General features: G+C 35.2%; 1 protein-coding gene across 3 annotated transcripts in view; it reads left to right on the top strand.

Annotated features, from left to right (window-relative positions):
* LOC134535947 (inhibitor of nuclear factor kappa-B kinase subunit alpha-like) overlaps positions 1–17,655 on the top strand; it is a 62,040-nt gene extending 44,385 nt beyond the window's left edge. For all 3 annotated transcript variants that reach the window (XM_063375366.1, XM_063375367.1, XM_063375365.1), the window contains exons 14-19: positions 2,883–3,018; positions 3,622–3,779; positions 4,567–4,690; positions 5,031–5,140; positions 5,667–5,746; positions 9,155–17,655. In XM_063375366.1, the coding sequence (XP_063231436.1) occupies positions 2,883–3,018; positions 3,622–3,779; positions 4,567–4,690; positions 5,031–5,140; positions 5,667–5,746; positions 9,155–9,171 (625 nt within the window). In that variant the 3' untranslated portion in view covers positions 9,172–17,655. The remainder of the gene's footprint in view (positions 1–2,882; positions 3,019–3,621; positions 3,780–4,566; positions 4,691–5,030; positions 5,141–5,666; positions 5,747–9,154) is intronic.
* Positions 17,656–23,423: the final 5,768 nt, after the last annotated feature.

Genomic DNA, 23,423 nt, shown 5'->3' with positions numbered 1-23,423 from the left:
TATAACACCCCAACTTTTTAAAAACCTTCAGTGAGAAAATGCTCTTTTCACCCTCCCTTCTCCCGTAAAATTGGGCTATTATGAGGGAGGGGTAAGACAGTTGTAAATATTTTCGAACCCCTCCCTCCCCACTAAAACACGCCCAAAAAAAAGTATGTCAAAATATGTCACTTTTCACACCAAGTTCGAGTTTAGTCATCTCTGGCAAGGAATTTACAAGCTTTCAAACTTAAATATAAATGTATTTTAATAGCAAGGGTCCTATGAAAAGGAATGTAGAATCCCACTGATGCGACCCCTCACGGTTTCCGGAAAAACGGACTTATAAACGGAATGGTCGCAATAGAGAATTCGGGCCAACTTCCCCCCCCCCCCCCCCCACCCCTAAATATATCCAAATACATAAAATACTCTCGCTAAAGGAATTCGCGTCACGCAAGTTCGGCAATGCTATCCGGCTGGTGGTTATTTTCGTTCAAAACGTGGCGAAGGAACTTGTGTGGATCAGGTAGAAAACATTTGGCTATAAACGAACAATATAATAACAATGCTATCCTGAAATGCTGTGACATGTTTTTGGAGTAGATAATCACAGCGACAGACCGAAAGGATGCGCTCCCGCCCTTGCCTTGGAATGCAGATGGAAAAGTAACTATGCAGTAAAATAAATATATTTACGGCCCTGCTAAATTTTTCTATTCAATAAAATTCGAGGTATTAGTGATTTTTCAGCAGAAAACTGCTGTGTGACTAATAAACAAATTGTATCATAATAACTTAAACTTATAAAGTATTTATTAACGGCGTAGGACAGTCGTATAAGCCCATAAAAATATTTATTTTACTGAGAATGGACTATACAACCTGTCTTTTGTCACACGCGGTGTGGGAGGGGAGGAGGATGCTGGCCGGACGAGTTTCTTACGCTCTCGCAGAAGCTACCACAGCGGCTTTTCGTGCGTGCGGGTAAGATAACATGACAGCTGAGACGGCTTTTCGTGCGATAGTGGACGCGCCGAGCTTGGCTAGACACTGCCGCGTTGACAGTCCAGCTCTCGCCAAGATAAACGTGAACACATAGCGCCCAACAAAGTGTAACAGACTTGTTTTTCAGCTGATTTTACTCAAATTTTCGACTTTCTCTGCTCAAATTTTTCACGGTATCTCAAAAAACAGTCGTATAAACGGAATGGACGCATCAGAGGGGGGTCGTATTGGCGGGATTCTACTGTACCGAATAAAATCAAGCTGCTGTCACCAAACAAAGCATAAAACGGCCCAATGCGTGGTCGCTGCGTTATTGCTCGCGCGAGAGGCGAGAAGTGGAATGTTAGAATAAAGATAAATGCGGGGGAGACAGAGGGCAGCCTGTGTGTTTCCTGCGTTGGAAATAAGTGGCGTAGTCTTTTTTTTTTTTTTTTTTTTTTTTGCTGGGAGAAGCGACCTTTTTCTATCAACCCACGGGAAAAGATAATTGCTTGAGCTGTCAAAATAAACATCGCTGTGGCAGTTAAAACAAGTCGGCACTCGGCAAGAGAAACGCAGTAACACGCTACTCACCACAAGAAACTTATTTTCTGTCCGATTTTCTTAGGATTTTCGGCAATTTTTTCACGGTTCCTTGAAATCGGGTTGTAATAGAGAGGTGGTCGCAATAAATGGGGTTGCAACTAAAAGGTTTTACTGTAGTGAGAATTTATAGGAAATTTTAGCTTTATAGGTTAGGTTTATATGAAATGACAAATAATAAATCTAAACTTTGTTAGACTATTTTAGTATCTGTTGGTAAAATATAATAAAATAATTATTAGATTTGAAATTTAGAAGTGGAAACAATATTAATTTGAATTCAGAATTTTTAAATACTTGCAGACTGTTATTGAGAACCCGGTTGGTATGCGAGTGATTTGTTTTAACGTTTTAAGTTTATTTTAATCTTGGAGATTCAATAGCCTTGAGAATTTCCGCACCTGACCGTGCAATTCCAAAACAGTATTATTTACCTCTGCACCTTTCAAGCAGTCGTAATGCAGAATGAACCACAGTCTGCTCATCTCATGTTTTACAACAGTCACTTTGTCATCTAATACCATGCTACTGCTACTTTATGCTTCTTTGGAATCCCAAGCATCCCACCAAAGTCATCTGGTTTTTGATCTCCAGCAGGGCTGTACCGTGATTTTTCAGAAGTTAGGACGCGGTGTGAACTGATGGACCTTTGCTCTTGGCTTCTCGCTTGCGGAAGCAATTCACATTTTTATTTCTTGCCTGGGCAAGTCTACATTTTAGTGGCTAAAGAAGTTTCTCTTCAAAAATATGTTTTGAAAGTTGATAGTTAGGCGAACAGCCTGGACGTTGGCAGGTATCCTCTGCCAGGGCAGATTAGGTGAGACGAGATGACTCTGTAATGGTCTCCCATTGCCATTGAAGTTTAAGGTATGTATAATTAACCACCCAGCCCTGAACCTGGGTAGGAAATTTTCCATCAATAAACTCTCTTGGCTTTCGAAGTTGAGCCGCTTCGAAGTGGTAGATTGTACCAATGTTTTGCCCTGCATTGCAGCAGGCATCTTCAGGGCATTTGAAAATGCTTACTGCGATGCAGATTGAAACATTGTTACAATCAACCATTTAACGCAGCTCAACTTTGACAACCAAGAGAGTTTATTATACAATGGCTGCGAAAGTCCGCAATCTACATTAAAATTTTACAATTTTGATTAAAATTCCAGCTCAGCCAGGAATTGAACCTGGGATCCTTAGCTCACCAGTCAGAAGCTCTACATATTGAACATAAAGTTGTGTTTAAATATGAAAAAAATTCAAGAGTATAGCCATTTATCTATGACAAAAAGATCATTAAGATTTTTTTCCGTTCACAGTGCTATCGCCGGCACGCAGATGGAGATGGAAAAAGTGATTTCCTGTCTTTCTTTAACCCAAGAGAATATTTTGGATCTTATGGAAGAATTTAAAAGTACACAGCTCATGCGGCAACAAAGCATTTGGTCTTTCATGGTGAGTTACGATTTTTATATAGGTAATCAAGTTTGTGACATAGTTGTTTAAAAAGTATCCCTCGCTACACTTGGAGGGTCTACTGCCATTATGCTTGTTTTTATAACCACGTGTGGAAAATAACAATACAATTGTCATAAATAATGTTTTCCTCTAATTTTCAAAGATATTTGTTAACATCTAGAATTTTTTGACTGAGATAAGAAAAATTAAATGAATATTTAAAAGATTTTATGATTTTTATGTATAATAAATACCTAAGTTTAGGATTATTTTCATTGCTTAGATTTCCAAACTTTCAAAATTGTCAAATAATGATTGGGAAAAAAAAATCACTATTGCCTTTTACAAAGGATTCTGCCTGCAAAAGTTCCTGGCTATGCTGTAGTCAAATTTTCACTGGTGCAGAGTTGTATGTACTATTTAATTCCATTATTATTTTTTTAAAGAAATATTTTTGCAGGATTCACTTCTAATCTACGATGACGTGATTGCTCGTGTATTGTGATCGCTTTTCTTTGCAACTCCTTGCAAAAAATTTTTGTTTTTATTATGAAAGTTGGCAGTGTGCTTAAACGAGTCGGTAATTCGTTTTTCCCGCAGAAGTTCCAAAACGACTCTAGAAGGGGAAACCACCAGCCGCTGGGTTCTGGGTCGTCTGAACTTCGAGGTCCTGTCGGTGCCTTGCCACGAAAGGACAGTGCCACGAGCTCGAGCAACCCAGAAGAGACCAACTCTGCCGCTCCCGAGCACTTGTCAAGGCAAGTACCGTATTTGCACGCAGAAGGGTCGCCCCTGCATGTGGGTCGTATGGGTCATATCATGGTTCGCACCTATAATTTTGGACAAAAAAAAATCTTAACTTTTTCACTATAAGGGTCGCCTTTGAATAAGAATCGCATCATAAATCTGTCTTCACTACAGTTCCATAAATACAAGTGGAGTTTGTTTGTTTCGAGCCTTAAATACAGCATATTTTTTTGAGAGGGTGTGAAGTGATCCACTTCTCCCCTCTCTCTCTCTCCCCCCCCCCCCTCCTCACACTACCACAGGCATTTGTTTCCCTTTCTTTTAATGTATTTTATTTTTTTACCCATCCCTTACAACGATGAGAGGGAGGGACATGGCCTCATGCATGCACACACACATGTGCACACACACGTGCACACACACTTGCTCTCTCTCTCTCTCTGATTGGTTTATTTTTAGATTTTCCCCTCCTCGCCTTACCTGCACAGCGTAGCAGACACGTCACTCATGACACTGTTGGCGCCAACCTTCCGGGTGGCAGACACAGCAGGTGTGCGTTGCTCACGGAGCTTCACACTACTGCCGAGATATTTTGATCAAACAAATTAAATTAGGTGTATGTAGAGTATACAAAAGCACGCCATACAACTTAAACACATTTTGTTCAAATTAACGGAAAAAACAAAAACAATGTCCCGAATGCGAGCCGGAACTAAAGCATTTTAAGATGGCCTTTTTAAAAGATTTTGTACAGTTTATTGGCATGCGTTAAAGTAGCAGAGAATGTTTGTCCAGCAGGTTGGCAATAGAGTCGCATTCCTCTGGTTTGGAACGCGACATATCTACCGTGCCGACTGAGAACGAGCTGACAGTGGGGATAACGCAGACTTCGGAATCTCAGCCGATTGACACGCCATTACTGGTAAGAAGTTGGTGGAATTCGTGGTTGCATGCACAAAACATGTAAGTGAATACAAGTTATTTAAAATGTTCATTTTATTGATATTATTGCGTTAGTGAGGTGGCATTAACTTATCAGGAATTATTTGTGGTGTCAGCAAAATTAAAAAGAAAAGCAGAAAAAATTATCATCTTATCAGGATAGCATAATTTATAATCTTTGGTGGAAACAAACAAGAAAAACTACTAATAATTCCACAGAATTAAATCTTTTTATACTTCGTACATAAATTGTGAAGGAATCAAGAATGTTTTTAAAATATGTTGGTTGTGAAACATTTAGATGATTTTTGGTATTACAGGTAGCATCTGAGTTGGCACCCGAAACTTCAGCCACATTTTTGTTGGGATGGCAACCACAAGACGTGAACTACAAGTCTGTGGTTATAAATAACATCTCTCTTAGGCACGAGTAAGTACTATCATAGAGCGATAATTATTATTTTTTCATTCATACAATCATTTGTTAAATGATTAATTCATTACTCCATTTATTCATTCTGAAATTATTTTTACTTGCTACATTTAACACTGGGATGTAAATAAATAATAGACTATCAGCCTGAAAAGTTTGGCAGGGCCTCAAAAGATCAATGTCATACTGTAATTATGTTGACACAAAATACTATAGAGAAAATCTAGATTGCTAAAGGCAATTTATAAAATCAAAGTAAAAACATTGGGAAGTTTCTTTAGAGCACAGCAAAGTATAGTCGCAATTATCAGCACTTTATGAGTGGTATGAAGTCACAGATAATCCGAAATTGCAGGTAATCAGCAATGGGGTTTATAGCCCGAATAAAATATGTAATGCTTTTGGTCTGTTTATCTTACACTTGCCAGTTTTAATTTAACGCATTCTGATAACAAGTAAAGCTCAACCAGACCATGAAAAATGTTTGAACATTCATGAAACGAATGTTTATCGCTTCTTCCAGAACAATGAAGCTGATGGAGGAAACGTCAAAGAGCTTAACTGTGCTGATGGACGAAACAAGCAGTTTGCTGCAGTTGGACGGTGAGTTGGATGTTCCAGGATACAACTTCCTACTAAAGTACTGTTAGAGGTTGGAAGGTACTGGCCATCATTATGACTTGGTGTGTTGGTTCACATCAATAAAATGTAACTAATTATCTTTTATGATCATCAAACAATGTAAAGAGTGATAGAGAGCATGTAAAAAAAAAATTTGTTCTGAAACTGTGAAATGGTATTAATTAAACATCATATTTTCACGATGCAAGAACGTGTGTATAAGGGAAAGTTAAGTTCTTATTTCAGTACTTCAGTTCTTAGCTGCAGTTATCACAAGGTAAAAATTCTGAATGTTGTTTTATCAGCTTGAGTTTTTTTTGCAGTAACTAATTCCTATTATTTGAAATCCAGTTACTGAAATTTTCAGTTATTATTATATACCAATATTGCAATGTGTGCCAATTCAAATTGTTGCTATTTTCATCTGAAATCGTAAACAATAATTTATGCTTTTTTACATACTTTTGAGTCGCAACGTCTGTTTAGTCATAGATATGTACAGCAAGTAAGCTGCTACTGTATTACATCTTTTAATGCCCATCTCAATGGAATGTCAGTGTTAGGAATACAAATAATAATTTGTTTTCAAGTTTGAAATGTAAAAATATGCTGTGTTTTAAATTGTTTACGTGATTTATTCACTTACTGTTTAGCGAGACAGTAGCAAAAAAAAAAAGTTTTGATACTTTTAGCATGTTTAAAATGTTGTATTTTGTTCATGTTTTTGATTATGAAGTCCCATTAAACATAAAAAAAAGGGTATTTATACCACACAAATGATAATCTAACCAGCAAACATTGGCATATGCCAAACTCATGAAGTATACCATGTCAAGTATTCGTAAGCAAACAAATATTCTTATTTTCGAAGTGTTAGTATTCGAGGTTGAATTCAATACAAATAGTTTATTATTCGTAATCATAACTGAAAATTTAAATATTTGCACAGACCTACATATTATACATCAAAATGATTATGTGATATAAAAAGGTCCAAGAAAATTAGTTTACCATATATATATATATGATTTTTTTGTATTTTTTTAAATGTATTTATAATGTGTTATAATGTGTTTAATTTTATAAAATTAGGGATACGTTAAGAAAGTTGGAATTGGTTAGGGAAAGTTGGGTAATTTACTTGAAATCCTGGAACAGTCATGGAATTTTCTCTATGATAATAGAAATGGGTCCGGGGGCCTGGGGGGGGGGGGGGGGCAGGAGAGAGAGATTCTGGAAGTATGAAAAGGTGCTAGAAGGTGTGTTATAAATATTATGTTTTTGAAGTTTGTGTTTTGAAAGACTAAAGAAAACAATGACTTAATATCCTCATAAATCTTTTTTATTTTTCCATGCAAGATTCTTTACTAGAATTCTTACTTTTTTGTTTTTATATATATAACTAGCTGCAGTACCCGGCATTGCCCGGGCTGAACACAGGGTAAAGGGGATCTTTTTCGAAATCATATGTATGTAGTTAGTAATTATCTTCTTAATTTGAATGTCAAGTGTGCAAAATAATTTATATCACTTTCAGATCCTGTTAGAGACAATAAAATTCATTGAAAGTTTGTTTTTGTTAAGTTGGCAAAATGTGTAAACAAGAAGATTACAGAAAGAGTAATAAAACTTGGGTGCCGAAAAATGGAATGAATTAGTTTTTTTGATGTACCTTTTTAATAAAACATTTAACAGATCCCGACAGACGTTCTGCCAGTGTATAGTTATTTACCTGTATATAATTAAAGACATGACAAACGCATCAAATGATGGTGCGTTTAAAATTCAAGGCAACTAACTCTATCTATTGACGAAGTTAAGAACAAAACTGTTATGAGCGCCTTTATTTTGCTAGCTGCTGCGAGCTCCACTAAGCGGGCTGGTCTCACCAAGGAGAAAAATATGAATTTGCCAGACCTTACTATGTGTATGATCGTGTGGCAGACATAGAGAAATGACACTCACTCACTATTTGTATGTCTATGACCTATAATTTTTTCTGTTATAAAATTAAATTATCACTTTTTCACTCCCTTAGGGATGGAATTTCATATTAATATGTGGTCTATGTGTTAATCCAAGTAATGAGCTCGCTGTAGGTGGGGAAGGTCGATGAAGTGTTAATTTATCAGCTTTCGACCGGGGTTGAAAAATATAAAATTCTATTAAAAATTAGGGGTTGGTGATAGAAGAGTGAAAATTTAGGGTTGTATTTATTTTTAGTACCACATTATAAAAAAAAAAAATTTTTTTTGTCCAAATATTAAAAAAAAAGTTCGGGGTGGACAACCCTTATCACTAGGGGTATATGAAATCAAGCCGTTTCGGAGGAGTATGGTAACTAACACTGACACGAGAATTTTATATATAAGATTTTGCAATTAGTTTTGATTATTCTTACTTCTGTGTGTTGGTGGTGTGTTGGTGGTGTGTTGGTGGTGTGTTGGTGGTGTGTTGGTGGTGTGTTGGTGGTGTGTTGGTGGTGTGTTGGTGGTGTGTTGGTGGTGTGTTGGTGGTGTGTTGGTGGTGTTTTGGTGGTGTTTTGGTGGTGTTTTGGTGGTGTGTATATATTAGTTTTGATTTCAGAAATAAAAAGTTAAATATAAGTAGAACTATGAATGTGAAGATAATTAGGCCAGTTATGAGGATGTTGGATACTGGCTTTCCTTTATATATTTCAGTAAATTAATAAAAAAGAAAATTGTCAGGAAATTTTAAATATTTTTTGGCCACACTGATATACATAGTTGGTATTATGGGAAATTGAGTACACTTTGGACAAAGCAATTATACTAAATATAAACTTCTTTTAGTTATTGATAATTAAGTAAGTAATACCTAGTCAAAACTTTATTGTTGTGTTACCTAAATTATTCAACTACTCCTAAGTATATATCAAAATCAGTTTTAAAAAACTTAAATTTTAAAAGTAACAGTGGCAATGTCTTACCTATGAATGATCTTGAATAAAAAAAAATCCATATAATTAATAGTGATGTTTCATTTTTAAACTTCCCAAAGGTCAAAAAAAAAAAGAGAAAAAAAATTGTGAAAAGTGAACAATTTAAATTTTATTAGTTGAGAGTGGGAGTCATGTATTTATGTGACTACCGAAACATGCTATGCAAGTAAGCAACTATAAATTTACAAATGCAAAAAAAATGTTGCTCTACTATATCTAATAATTTATTTAGGTAATGTGACAATATTGGAGGAAAGAAAGTATTGACAATAACTAATAGGAATTTGCAGTTTATTGCATTTATAACATATTGTTTACTATGAAAAAGTACATAGTTGCACAAATATTTTAAAACAAAAATGATTAAGAAGCCAATTCAGTTGTATTTTTAATAGTTATTGTTTTGAAAATTTTATTTTTTTTTGCAGAATCCGACACAAAGTAGCATATGATTGGTGCCTGTTATGGAAGAAGTTGGTAAAGAAGACTTATGGATGTGTTAAAGACTTAATTTTTTTTGAAGTTATACTTATTTAGGCGCATTATGAAAAAATGATGAGTGAAATTTTAAGATGTGCACACATCACTGTAACACAAAATTAACAGGTTGAAGCTGCCTGCTAAACCGCTCATTAAGTCTCGAAAGAAAGCTACCAACAAAATAGAAATAAAACCTCTATTATTCGTGCATGTTGGCACACTTAAAAACTATTTTTTAATGATGCCAAAGAAGTATAACTTCTCACGCGCGTACATAAGTACACGCACCCATTTTTTTAAAAATAGTATGTATAGAAATGTTTTATAATCAGATTTAAATCTTGTGAATACAAGTAAGTCCGTGCTAGGAACCATAATTTGCAGTTATGTATCAAGTATTTTAAAAGGTAAAAAAATATGCAAGGTGTCTACTTGGTAATGGTTGTGTTTTTTACAACGCTTATTGTTAGCTTCACTTGTATGTATGTATTAATGAATGGATGAATTAATTAATCAATTTAATACAGAGTTGTGGTGCATTATTTGGCTGTTGAACAAAAAACTTAAATAAAAATTTTATTTTTTAATATTTAGTTCAATTAACTATAAAAACAGTTTTTTTTTTAGTTTTTTAAACTATAAGTTTATTTTTTTGTATTGTTTATCATACCTACATGAAGTATTGATTTCGTTTTCTTTGAATGGTATGTCAATGTAGATACCATAATTATGAACAAATAGTATGAAGCCTGAAAAAAAAGTTATATATTGTACGTGATTATCCATCTAATGCGTGCATTGGTAGAAACATCAATTCCTTTGGTGCACAATTGGCGTTTTCAAGATTTTAATTTTTTTTTCTCTCTTAACGTTATCTACTAGGCACGTTAGTGACAATGAATTTTAAGTTAACGGTTCTTAATAACATGAGGAAATCTCAAAGTTAATGTTTTCTTTGGATGCTGTCAAAGGTACCCGTGGAGGCTATGATGATAATTAAAAAAATGGAGGGAACCAAATGTTGAAGTACTGCTTGTTTTCTAACTAGTATATCTTTGTACAGCAGACATTTGTACATTGAGGCAGATAAAACTAAACTGTATTAAAAGTGTGAATCTGATTAATTCAAGTGTGCTAAATATCCTAAATGAAATGAGCTAAGTATGATCTCAAAAATAAGACAACTTCAAGTTAAAGGTGATCTCATATGTAAAGTAGAACTGTAGCAAATCGTATGTATTCGTTACTGAGTAACGGGTGCGCCGTCTATATACGAGTAACGAAACTTTACACACGGCTGCATTTCGTTACTCGCATGTTTCGTATGTTTCACGCATGCGCGCGCATATTCGATGAATTTACGTTACAAAGAACGATGTTTGTTTATTAAGTAAAGTATAATTTGGAAATTCGTCATCCAAGTTTTTTTTTACTGTTTATTAAAGGTATTGTGTGTGTAGACAAAGTTTGAGATTGGAACAGAAACAACGTAAGAAAGTATTTTTTACAAATTAGAAATATGTATGTTTTTGTTTTTTATTATAGCGAATTTTGACGTTTTTATTATTATCTTAAAAGAGATAATATAATAAGGCCGCTCTAATGAGATTTAATTGTTTCTTGGTTAAGAAAAACTGTTAATTATCAAATATTGTTAATTGTATATATTCTATTTATTATTATTTACGCGACGTCATATTGTACGCGTACGCAATACGACTCGATTCGTTGCATGTTATGCGGTATCAGAAGTAACGAGTAACGATAAAATAGTAACGAGTACTGATTGTTATAGTAACGAATACATACGGGTACACTTTTTTCGTTACTTTTACACCTCTAATGTAAAGTGAGCTCAAATATTAGACAACCTCGTTTCGAACCCTGCGTTCGCAAAAATTCGAGATAGCTGCAGTCTTTGATTGTATCTCTTATAGAGTTGCCCCCTGTGAAAATTATACAAAAAAAAGTTCCTTCAGTTTTGTAGAGAGTTATAGTTTACTGATATAACATTTTGTCAGAAATTTTCTGTACGACTAAATTTTCTGTATGAACCAGTGCAGCAAAATTGTGAAACGTTTGGACCCTCCCAAAAGCAAAAATTGTGTTAAAACTACATATTCATTCCACCACTTGGGTACACACGTCATATTTACGTGTCCCTTGCGATGAGATTTTACATTTTGTAAATGCAATATTTGACAACCTAAGTTTTTTGACGTGACGTCTAATAAATCTATGAACGCCGGCTGCATGCACGAAAAAGTGTCCCGTAGCACACATTGTCCCACTACGGATGTCCCACTACGGATGTGTCCTATTATGCTCATTGTACGCATGCGTGGCATCTCTCTTCCACTCGATTGGAACAACCATCGATTTGACTTTTCAATCATATTTTCATTGTTTGAATTATTAATATTATGTAATTTAACGATCGTCCACTGATTTTCAGCACAATCGGTACGGTTATTAATTTCCCGCCTACCACTATATGAAATAAACATGGCGGACTACATACTTTTTTAAAACTTCCACAACACAAAACAAAATGTTAAATATAAATATATATATATAACATCTGAAACAATTGTTTCCAATATGGCCTCGTGGCCTTGCGGTTAGCATCGCTGATTACCAATCCAAAAGTTGACGGAGCGAATCCCGGCCGCTGCAATTCTTTCATTTTTGTACTTGTAAAAATAAATACGGTGCACGTGACACTACAAAAGTAATAAATATATTTGAATTAATGAATGCAAATAAAAGTAAATTTATCAATTAAATTGTAGATTTCATTTCACTCCTCCTTTGTATCCATACAAAATAGTGATGATTCAATAAAAAATATTCGATTTTATTCATAAAAGTATGCAGAGGTAGATTTTATCATACCAAAGATTGAAAAATTAAAAAAAAAATTTCTTCCTCAAAGAATATAATATTTTTAATGCCTAAATGGTTTGGTTGCAAAAACCTATTACTGCACAGTCTCAGGCCGAATATGATATTTAATTTTCTTCTGGATCAATCATTTCATCAATGTTTTGTTATGACGTCACGTTAAACTATCGTCCGTAAACCAAATTTACAGAAAACCAATTTTTTTTAGTATGAGTGATCCAATGAATGAATTGAGGCTTATGTATCGTCAGCATCGATGTCATTAGAGAAGATAAGTGAGTAAAAAGATATGACGGCAGCAGCGATTGAATCCATTGTTAGAAAAAAAAACAGGAGTACCCTGAGAAAACCCATCAACTCGGGGCATCATGCATGCACCATGTTCACCCACCTGCGAAAAATATTTTTTTTTTATGTTTTACTTCCTTCTGAATCGAAACTATTTCGGGTTGCTATAAATAAAATGATCTGAGCTCTTAATTGGCCTGTCTAATCAGGGGTGTCTTTATGTTAGTGAGGCGGGATGATAAATGCAATGCTCGTGGTGCTTCTAGCACGTTATTGCATCTAAGAGCAAGGCTGTGGACTGGCACGCAGTTTTGTCGTTGTGCATAGGACAACTTTGAGATTTGATTGGTAACAATAACATTAGATGGCGGAGATATTAAGATAAGGTGTAATGCGAGTCCCAAAAGTGTTTTCAAGGAATCTCTACCAGGATTTTCAGCTATAAAAATTATTCTGAAACATGCATTTTAGCCATTGTCATTCTTCTAAAAATACTTTTTAAAAACTAAATATGGAAACAGAACTACTCATTCGCTCTCAGCCTATGCTTTAATGTTTTTTGTAAACAGATACCACTTGTTTATTTTAAGCAATTTTTAAATCACGTGGTTTTTTTCTGAAGTACTGCACAGATAAGCAGTTGGCCCTTAACCATCGTAGCCCCTTTTATGATTAAAATGGTACCCAATTATAAAGCTACAATCATTAAGTAGCTGTAAAACTAGCAATGAAAAAAAGATAGCAAACTGACCAACAACTGTTGATGAATGAAAGAAAGAATGAATGAATGAATGGTTTTTGTTTCGAAGTCTTTGATAAATGAGAAGTTAATTGTATACACATTAACTTTGACAGGTTATTGATAAAATTAATACGAAATTCTCTACATACAAAAAGGACTTGTGAACAATGTTACAATTAAAAAATAAAGCCTTGGTCAAATGCTTTTGTTTATTAACCAATTAAAAATAATATTAATTGATAGTAACAGTAATAAAGTTTTTTTACATTGTTTTACATTATTTGGGATTTCTTCATCGGACTTTTTGTATCTTTTAAATATTGCATTAAGTTTCCTGGAAAACTTTTAAAAACATTTTAGAGTGCTGTATTGTGATCCTTTCAGAATTCAGAGTGAATTAGTACTGAATAAGAGATACGATAGTGAAATTTTTGAATTAAAATTGTTCCTACTCAAACAGCAAATGGCTTGCATGTATTAAACTGTACAATTTATCAGGCTGAATCTGCTCTTTAGACTTTTTTTTTTTAATTTTACTTTATATTTTGGCAATTATAGCCATGTTTTGTGTTTATTTTCTTTTATTAATATTTTAAAATTATTTAGAAGAGAAAGTGGAGTGATTTACTAGGTATATACATGTTATTGTTTATATATTTTTATTGTTATTGTATTATAGTAACAAAATAATGTTGTGTAATCATGTTACATTGTGACATTATTTTGTTGTTGCATTGTAGGATTATAGTGAAAAAAAGTTTTTACTGTACAGGATGTTTTCATAATGTATTGCAAGTGTTGTAAAAAAAAATTTTCACTATATAGTTACAAATGCTTAGAAATTTTTGAAGTACTCCCCTCTTGTATCTACACATTTTTCCCAGCAATTTTCTCAGGCCTCTATGGCTCTATCCAGAGCGGTCGTCATGGCAGTTTGGATTGTCTCATTGCTGTCAAAACTGTGTCCTTTGAGGGCGTTATTAATCCTCGAAAACAAAAATAAGTTTGCTCGAGCCAAGTTGGGAATGTAAGGGGGCTGGGGCACTGTTGCGTTGTGCTTCGCCAGGAATTCACTGACGCGCAGAGTGGTGTGATGGAGCACCCGAGTGTGCACTGTGGCTGTTTGAAGGTTCCGTGTCTGTGCAATCATCCTAACACTCATTCAACGGGTCAGAGTTCAACAATTCAAGCACACGAGTCACATTTTCGGTGGTGTGGCTGCTTGATGCCGTCAAGGGCAGGGGTTGTTGGTCAACTCTTCCCGTCCTTCCTCAGACATCTTCAACCACCTTGAAACTTGTGAAGATGATAGAGCAGAGTCCCTGGTATAACCGTCAGGGGCTTAGCTAGGGGGGGGGGTTAGGGGTTCAAACCCCCCCCTTGGCACCAAATCTTTAATTAATTTCTTATTTATCACTCAAAAAAATTTCATATTAAAATTAATAAAATTTTTACCATTACATTATTTAAATTTAAGTACCGAATACTGCTAAAATAGCACTATTTTACACCTTAAAATCCAAATTTTCCCGGGGGTGGACCGCCGGACCCCCCCGCTTTAATACGGCCGGGAGGGGAGGGGGCATGCTTTTTAACACCCCCCATACACAAATCCTGGCTACGCCACTGATAACCGTTACAGAGTTTGGTGCAGAACTCGATTATGTACCTTTTTTCGATCGTTTGTTCTGTCGTGACATGTTGTTTGCTTTGAGGAAAGTTCCACCAATTCAACGGTACTGACACAATGATTGCTCGGAGCGGACTGACCTTGGGCACGTTGTGAAGTAAAAGTATCCCGCCTCCCCCCCCCCCTTCCCGACCCCCTCATCCAGCCCCCCAGTAGATCGAACACGCTGCAAAGTACAGTCGCTTCACAAGAAAACCACTTGCATTACTTAAAGAACAAACCCTGTAGTCATGATTTGTGTGGTCTTTATTGTGTTTTTTTTTAACCATCTGCATGTATGTTTCGAATACCTGTAAAATTGTGCTACATTGAAAGACTTTTTGGTGTACTTAATAATAATAATAATAATAATAATAAAAATAAAATAATGCATGTATATAGAGTTTATGTTCAAACTGTATTGACAATGCTTACCAGGTTATTCCTTACAAAAAAATTTAGAAAATATTATTTACAATTTTTTTTTCCATAAAAGAATGAAATTTTATAAACAATTTTTTATCAAGCACCATAAACTATTTACTGTTAAGCTGAGATGACAGTAGCCTTTTGCAAACACTGCCGACTACATATTATTTCAATAGTTTCCTCGGTAGTTGCGATCACTGATGCTTCACGCTCATACGGCCAGGGTTGTTGTGGTTTTGATCCCAACTTCCCAGCATGCCTCATATTCATGAGCACTGAGTCGGTAACCAATTAAAAAGAGCTTCAATTGATTTGCTTAGTCGAAGCTTTGCACAGGCTTTGTAAACCATTAAATAAAAAAAATACTGCAAAATATAATTTTAGAAATATTAAAACGAGACTTTCATTGGTAATCAATAACTTTAAGAAAATAATTAGAACTAATAAATAAACATGATATTAATTTGACAAATCAGAAGAAAATATTAGACTTTTATAGAGATAGAATTTTGAATCACACTAAATAAAGTGAATACAAAGTAAAACTTCAAAACAAATACAATCATGTGACTCTGGGATAATACTCCTCTAACATGACTATCACATTGGAGACATAAATCAAATTTAATATGGTGCTAATGTTGTATTAGTACATCAGCATTAATGCCAGGACATAAATTAATTCTCAAAAATTAATGTAACTACCGAGTTTAACTCTATTTTTCAGGACTGATTAACTCCACTCGAAGGTAGAAATACTGAACTTGGCTCGACATGACCCAAAAAGTGGCATATTTGCAATACATCACAAAATTTTTAAACATACGGATCCATTAAACTGAAGAAATTCTGTAAAGGTTGCTCGATTCACCTACTAGGATTGTGCAATAGTCATGTTTACAAGTGTCTAGTGTGAACAGTTAGGTTTTTCGTTAATTAAATAATATTTTATTAAATAGGATTAAGTGTTCTTAGTGAAATAGTAAACCAACTTTGCAGATATGTCATTGAGCTTGTTGGTTGAAATTAGCAAAAAACTGAGATGCCATTTACTAGCTGTGTTATTACTGTTCAAATACAAAAGAAATGTTAAGTAATGAAACAGTAGTATTTTAACTGTTATGGGGGTTTCAATTAAAGTGTTATCTCGGAAAAGCAAATGCTAGTAGTATTCGTTAACTTAAAAATAAAATAAAAACATAATTGCAATTCTGCAAAACATATTCTATAACTGAAAGTAATTTGTGTATCACCAAAATGCAGTTCAGATTCATAAAAAGTATATATCAGAAGTAGACTGTATTGACATAAACATAGGCATACATTAATAAGTTACATCTAGAAGTATGCATAAATTTTCCTGCCAATAAGTTTAATAATTTTGTTTTAACTTCCACTCTTGCTTTAACCTTTTTTATTAAGTTATTTTGGTTACAATTTAAAAAAAAATTGGTTTCAATTTTAGTGTTAATAAACATAATTAGCATTACATTTTTTGTTTGAAAAAGGGTAGTTTGCTACTATTTAGGTTAAGCAGTAAATGCAACTTGCATTATGTATTCCAGCAAGGGATTTGCTATCAATATATGTGTGTTTTAATGATTTTAATTTTATATTAATAGAATTTATTTTAATTTTAAGGTTATGCTTCCCTTAAATAAAAACAAATGAGTTGCTTCCATCTGTGTCTATAATGTGTAGATGGACGGTACGTTAATAATGTAGCACATTTTTACATGCAGATTTGTTGGTGTTTTATATATATCTAATAGAAGTATGTACTGGCCAGTATTTTGAGTTTGTATTTCATGTATTCACCAAAATCGAAGGAAAGAAAATATGTAGTAGTTAGTGTAGGTATGAAGGGCTCTTCATTTTCAAACATATTATAAAATGCTATATAACATTACTCTTTGCATGCATGTAAATACATTTTTCAGTGTCAGATTTTATGTTTTTAAATTACTATTGCAACAAGGGTAAGATTATCATATCACCATCATCTCGTGTATTTTCAAAATATGTGCATTTGTTTGAAGTTTGAGTTCCATTTGTGTATATGCATACACACTTTCAAATTGTTCCTTCTTCATTTTGGAGTGTTCTTTAGTAGCATAGTACAGCACGGTTGCTAACCTCCCAGTGATAAGGCTCTGGTAGGTTTAAGCGTGAAAATTTTGATTGTGATAATGAAAGATTTTGAATAATTGTAATGTCAAAAGAGGTTTTTTTCCCAAAGTGACTTACTAGTCATTGCCATGTAGAGTATTTCAAATGTGGTGATCCTGTTTTATCTAAGCTTTGCTGTTTTATATCTGTGTTTTCTAAAGTATTGTTTGTTATTATTATTTTTTTTAGTGTTTAATTTGTCAGTGTATGTATCTAGTGTTACTGGCAAAATAAAGAATATATGTTAATGATGGTTTTCATTATTAGTTTGGTAATTTAAATCAATACTTCCTGGAGTAACATTTTAGTGATAGTGACCGAAAACTCAATTTTTTTTGTAAAGCAAATTTGCCACCTCTTTTATCCATTAAACATTATTCTATGTAGCCTGTATGTGCTTTCTTGTTGTAGTTACAATAATAGAGAAAACATATGTATTTACATTACTTTGTAAAATGGCAATATTAGTAGTGGTGTTGAAAATAGTTTGTGATTTTATAACAGTTACACTCGTACACCCTATAATTTAAGTGAAGTCACGTCAAACACGAGCTGGAAGTAATTAGATTTGTTGTTCTTTGACTCTTCAGTTTGGCAAATTCTTGTAAATGGGCTCCAATTTAGTTAATTCAGGCTTTTTTTTTTTTACCTTTACAGTTACTGCGCTGACCAGAATATTTAGTTCTCACAGTGATTTTTTTTTTCAAACAGTAAAAAACTGTATTTTTTCTCACCATAGAGCAGTTTATTGATGCGTAACACCTTAGCGCCCGGTACTCGGTATTTGATGGGAGTAATTTCTTGAGTGTGCGACGGAAGTCAACAAACGGAAATGTGCAACCACCACGGTGCTGCCATCTGTGGTGGGTGGCTCTTACCAAAGTTCACAAAAAAAAGAAAGAAACTTTATAGTATTAACTGTTTAGTGAATTTAAACAAGAAGGCAGTATTTTAATAAAATTCTTTGTCGAAAATCAGATCCAAAGCTGGGGTTTAGTATTTTTTTTCCAAGTATTTTTCACTTTTATTGGAGCCGTTACATTATATAGATTAAATTTTTGGTCTGGTAACAAAATGATGGGATAGTTGACGTAGCTGCTCCTGCAACAAATTCTACATGTGATTAGCATCAAGAAAAATATAGTTGAAAACACAATTTGCTTATATTTATCACTCTCAGCATTATTATAAAGAATTCTATGTTAATTTTTTGTGTCCGAGTTTCGTTTTTTAAGTGTATTTGCAACATGGGAACACATGAATTTGCTCATTATAGAGGTTAGATGTTACACTTCTCTGGTGAGTACTGAACTTTCACCTATCTTAGTGTACTGCACGCCACACATGTGCGAGTCTGAGTGCCACAAGGAAAGGTTGTGTCACTGCCGAATTCAGGACCACACGTGGATGGGAGGGCGGACAGAGGGCGAAAGCAAGCCTTTGAGATGCTGCTACTCCATCACCAGCATGAAAGAAAACTTTCGACAGCGGAGACAAATTTATTTGTTGTGTCGCTCAAGCTTGTAAATGTGTGGTGCGCAGCATAATTTATGTTAGCTCATCTTTAATATTTCCGTTAACACTATATTGATGTTCGATAATTAGACAAAGTCGCCAATATGGCGGGGTCGTGGTCCCAAATCACAAACATGTCAGTTTTTGCAAAATTAAAAATTTTTTAGTAGGACGGGTTTGTATGTTAATTATTGGCACCTACAGAATATTTTTTTTCTTTATCTTGATTAGTTTCAGATAAATAATTAAATATCAAAACCAAAAATAACACTTTTTTATGTAATTAAATATAGCCTAGTTTTTAAGTTTCAAATAAAAAAAATGTTCCAAATCCTTAAAGTAGTTTTTGATTTATGCTCAAACAAACTGATAAAAATTTTAAGAACTATATGAGTTCTAAATAATGTAAATAGCAATTTCCCATAGTTTTTTTCCCCCCCTTCATTTCATCCCATGTAGGTACATACATTTTGCATCTGACAGTTTTATTATTAGTATAGATATAGATATATAGAAAGAGAGAATTTGGTGTAAAGGAGAAAAAAAAAGGGGGGGGGGATCCTGAGACAGAACCATATTAAAAATGGTTTAGCGACCACCTCAGTCATATTTAGAAAATTTGGCAGAGGGCGAGTTCGATTGTCGGAGCGTGTTTCCGAGTTGTGTGTTGGTAAGTGAAAAAACAAACAGAAAAAAACAGCGGAGTTGGAAGGGAGGGTGTAACCGCCTGCACTCTGGCGACAAAGAAAGTTAACGTCGATTTCACACTCGAACGCTCAACTCCCCTTCCCCGTTTACCGTTCCTCCTAGTCCGTCAGTCCCCCCCCCCCCCTCCTTCTTTCAAACCATTCTGAGCAGCTCACGAGAGCGACGCGAACTTGCGTCCGCCTCGGAAAACTTGTTACGAGCGTCTTTTGTCTCTTCCGTCTTCCTTTCGCATTAGCATACAGATATTGCGCACGGGAAGAAAACAAAAGTGTTCACCCACCTACCCACACACACACACAAAAAAATCTGACATACGAGACTTGGATCGCAAAATAATATCCGGACGTCTTTGAAAACTTCGTCTGCCGGATCCACCTCTTCAAAAACTCGTTGTGGTTACAAATGTGATTCAGGAATGACAATAGCGAGGCATGTGGTTCTCACCCGTTCGACTAACACACACAAACGATTAAATATAACGTGTGTATTGCCATTACATACGTGACATAAATACATAAGACAGTCATTACTCTTTAACGCTTCCAGGTTTTTTTTTTTTAATCAGCGTGTTTGAGGAAAACACGTTAAATTTAAATTTAACATTCAATTGGGAAGGAAAAAAAACCACCTATCACTTCGTGTCGAGCCATATATATAGTGAGGGAGATGTCAGATGTTATGTTGGCGACATGTAAACGACCATCCGGTCGGCCATGTTGAATTTTGTTATCAGTGGTATATCGTAAAGATGGGTTTACGATTGAAAATTAAGAATTAAGACTTATGATTGTCGTGTGTGAATTTTGACGGGTCGTGTGCGAACCATATGATGACTTAAGACTTAACGAAAAATATAAAATATAACCATTTCTGTTAAGACTTAAGGGAAGCGACCAATCACAACAAACCGGAACCTTTCAACCGGAAGTTTATGTCTTATTATTGGACCGAGCGAGGCAGTATTTTGGGTTAGAATTCGTATATTTGTCATTTGTAATCATCATCCATTTCGAAAAATAGATATCCCATTTGTCAATAACCTATTTCAAACCTGCTTCTCCGTTTCGAACAATGGCCGACTGTGTTTTTTGTGCTGTGATTGGTTAGAATTAACGACTTCTATGTCAATCATAAACTGGAAAATGTAGTTTTGACTTAATCGTGTGCTCGATGTTAAGTTATAATTCTTAAGGAAATCAATCGTAAACCCAGTGAGGCCTTACTTGAGGCGCTCGGGTTTAAAGTCAGAAATCGCAGCTGGGTAAATAGGATAAATGCAGTGAAAAGTACAGCCCCTAAGCAGGAAAAGACGGCATGGAAAATAATTAAGTGCATCACTGCCTGTTTGCTATTTAATTTTACGGCTTGGTATTGGCTTGGTACATTGACTACAGGACAACTGACACAAATTTGCAGATCGCGATCTTGCATTAAAAAAAAAAGACATCTAATATAACCAATCATTACAACTACATATTACGCTTAATTTTACAAACATTTAAGAAAGTTTAGATTTTCCCTAACAACTCCGTTAAAAGTAATCATGGATAACGTAGTTGTCTATAAATGTGTTTTAGCACATCCCCAATTCTTTTCATCAAATCGGTCTCTAGTGGTGACGCTATAATCCGTGCCTAACATCCCGCACCACAGCATAAAAAACGTCTAGGTCTCACTTGCAGTAAATGTAGTTTTCTCGCGCAGCCCAACAGGAAAAAGGAATAGAGTTTAGTTCGCCGCGTTAACGATTTCTGATGCTATCAAGGTCTCAGTTTGTGATCACTATAGTCGCTCTGCTTTTCGTTCCATTGAAAACTCAACCCGATGTCTGGTTGTTAATACCAAGTGCGTCGAGGCTTACTTTTAGTTCATGCAGCGTGGTGGATGATGGCCCGGGCTGGGCACTGCTCGAGGCGTTGGTGAATGGAATATTGGCTTCCATTTTGCTGCAGCCCAACATGCTTGCTCCCGCAAGCCGAAGTGCACTCCCCCAGCCGCTAGCCCCGTCTGCCCGCTCGCCAGCCGCAGTAGTCCGCTCGTTCACGCCTCCCCATGACGTCACACCGCTCCGCGCGCGGCGCGGTGGTGGCTCGTGGAAACACAAACGCAGAGCCGCAAAAGTCCGTAATGTTTTTTTTTTTGTTTTAACCATACTTCAGGGCGAGTGTGAGACAAGCGCCAAACTATCTATAATATCATATAATATAATCTAAACCAAATCAATTTAAAAAGACGTTAATAATACAAAAGACGTTAAAACTACAAATTAATTATAAAAGTGAAACTAATGGAGGCGTAGCAAACGCCTCGCCAGCTTAAAGAGTCAGCACGTGAACACGTGCAAGGATTAAATATGATTATTGAACAACCCGAGAACTTCATATTTATTACAACGTATGTCCAAAATAATTATTTAAATCAATATTCTCCATTGTAAGAATCATCAAGGGAACGTTTCAAACTTAACGTTGATAACTATGCCACAGACTTGCATTCGCAGGTTCGTTATAAGCTTGTATTAGGCTGTTCGGGTTAACTTGTCTGGGCGATCTAAATCCAGCTTGATGTAAGCTCATGCCAGCTCGACTCAAGCGTGTGGCAAGCCTGCAGCGAGACCAGTAAGCTTGATTCAAGCTCGATGAAAGCTTGCAGCAAGGGTGTCCACATTCTGGAATGCCATAAGGAAGTCGAAATGGTCAGGTAAAGTCGGGGAATTTCTTGAAACCGTAGAAAAATCATGGAAAGTAATTCGAAGAGAAAATGACATTCCCCTGTCTGCCATCACCTAGGTCGTGAACACTTTTTTATGTTTTTTTGTTTTATTTTTTAGATCGTGAATTAGTGCATACTCTTTCACGTTATAAAATGGCATAATGCAAGGTTATGTGAGAACAGATATTATTTGTTTTTCAGAAAATTGCAAAATAGATAAATTATTTTTAAAAAAAATTGAGCTAGTCTTTCAGTACTCGCCAGTCATGTGTAACATCTAACTTCGGTAACGAGCAAATTCGTGCGTTTTCATGTTGAAAATAAATTTTTAATACGAAACTTGGATACGAAAATTAACGTCGAATTTTAAAAAAAATAATACCGAGTGTGACAAATATGCGAAAAATTTTAATGTTGAGGAAAAAGACGGTAAAATAATTCCCCCCTTTTTAAAACCCAACTGACTTAATTCTGTTTAACAAGATGGTAGATACTATTGATTTCTCAGGGCTATCCTAACAACATGAGTATCGAACGCGTCGCATACGAATGTCAATGTTAACACATTTGCGTTCCAATCGACTTCCGTTCCATTCTCGAAATCACTCCCGCCAAGAACTAAGACGTTTACACATCGAAAATACGCCAAGGAAATTTGTAATTTTGGCTATGGGTAAGTGAGGGGAATTATTACTACAGATTTGTGTTTGGACAACCCGTGCAGTCTTGCTAGTGCAGGCTTGCTGCGAGCTGAATTCTGCTATCGGGTCGCATTAATGTTTATTATTATTATTATTTTTAGGGTTTCCTATTGCAAGGTTTGCCAGTTGAAACAAAAATAATCACGAGAAAAAAAAATTCTTAGTTTTTTTAGACCACTTCTGGGTAATCACTGGCCTGTGTCATCGTCGTTAATTAATTTGGGCGCGCCGTTACAACCGACATATCTCGGCGGCATCTTTTAATTTATATGAAAGTGGTAGATGAGTTTCTTTTTTATTGGGTGCCTTATATGCACGAGACGTGTCTTTTTTTTTAATTTTTTTAATTTTATTTTGCCTGCTCGGCGCACGGAGTGAGT

The sequence above is a fragment of the Bacillus rossius genome, chromosome 10 (assembly GCF_032445375.1).
Source record: "Bacillus rossius redtenbacheri isolate Brsri chromosome 10, Brsri_v3, whole genome shotgun sequence".
In the NCBI taxonomy this organism is placed as follows: Eukaryota; Metazoa; Arthropoda; class Insecta; order Phasmatodea; family Bacillidae; genus Bacillus; species Bacillus rossius.
Note: the sequence above shows the minus strand (reverse complement) of the source record. Positions and strands in the feature narration are given on the sequence as shown.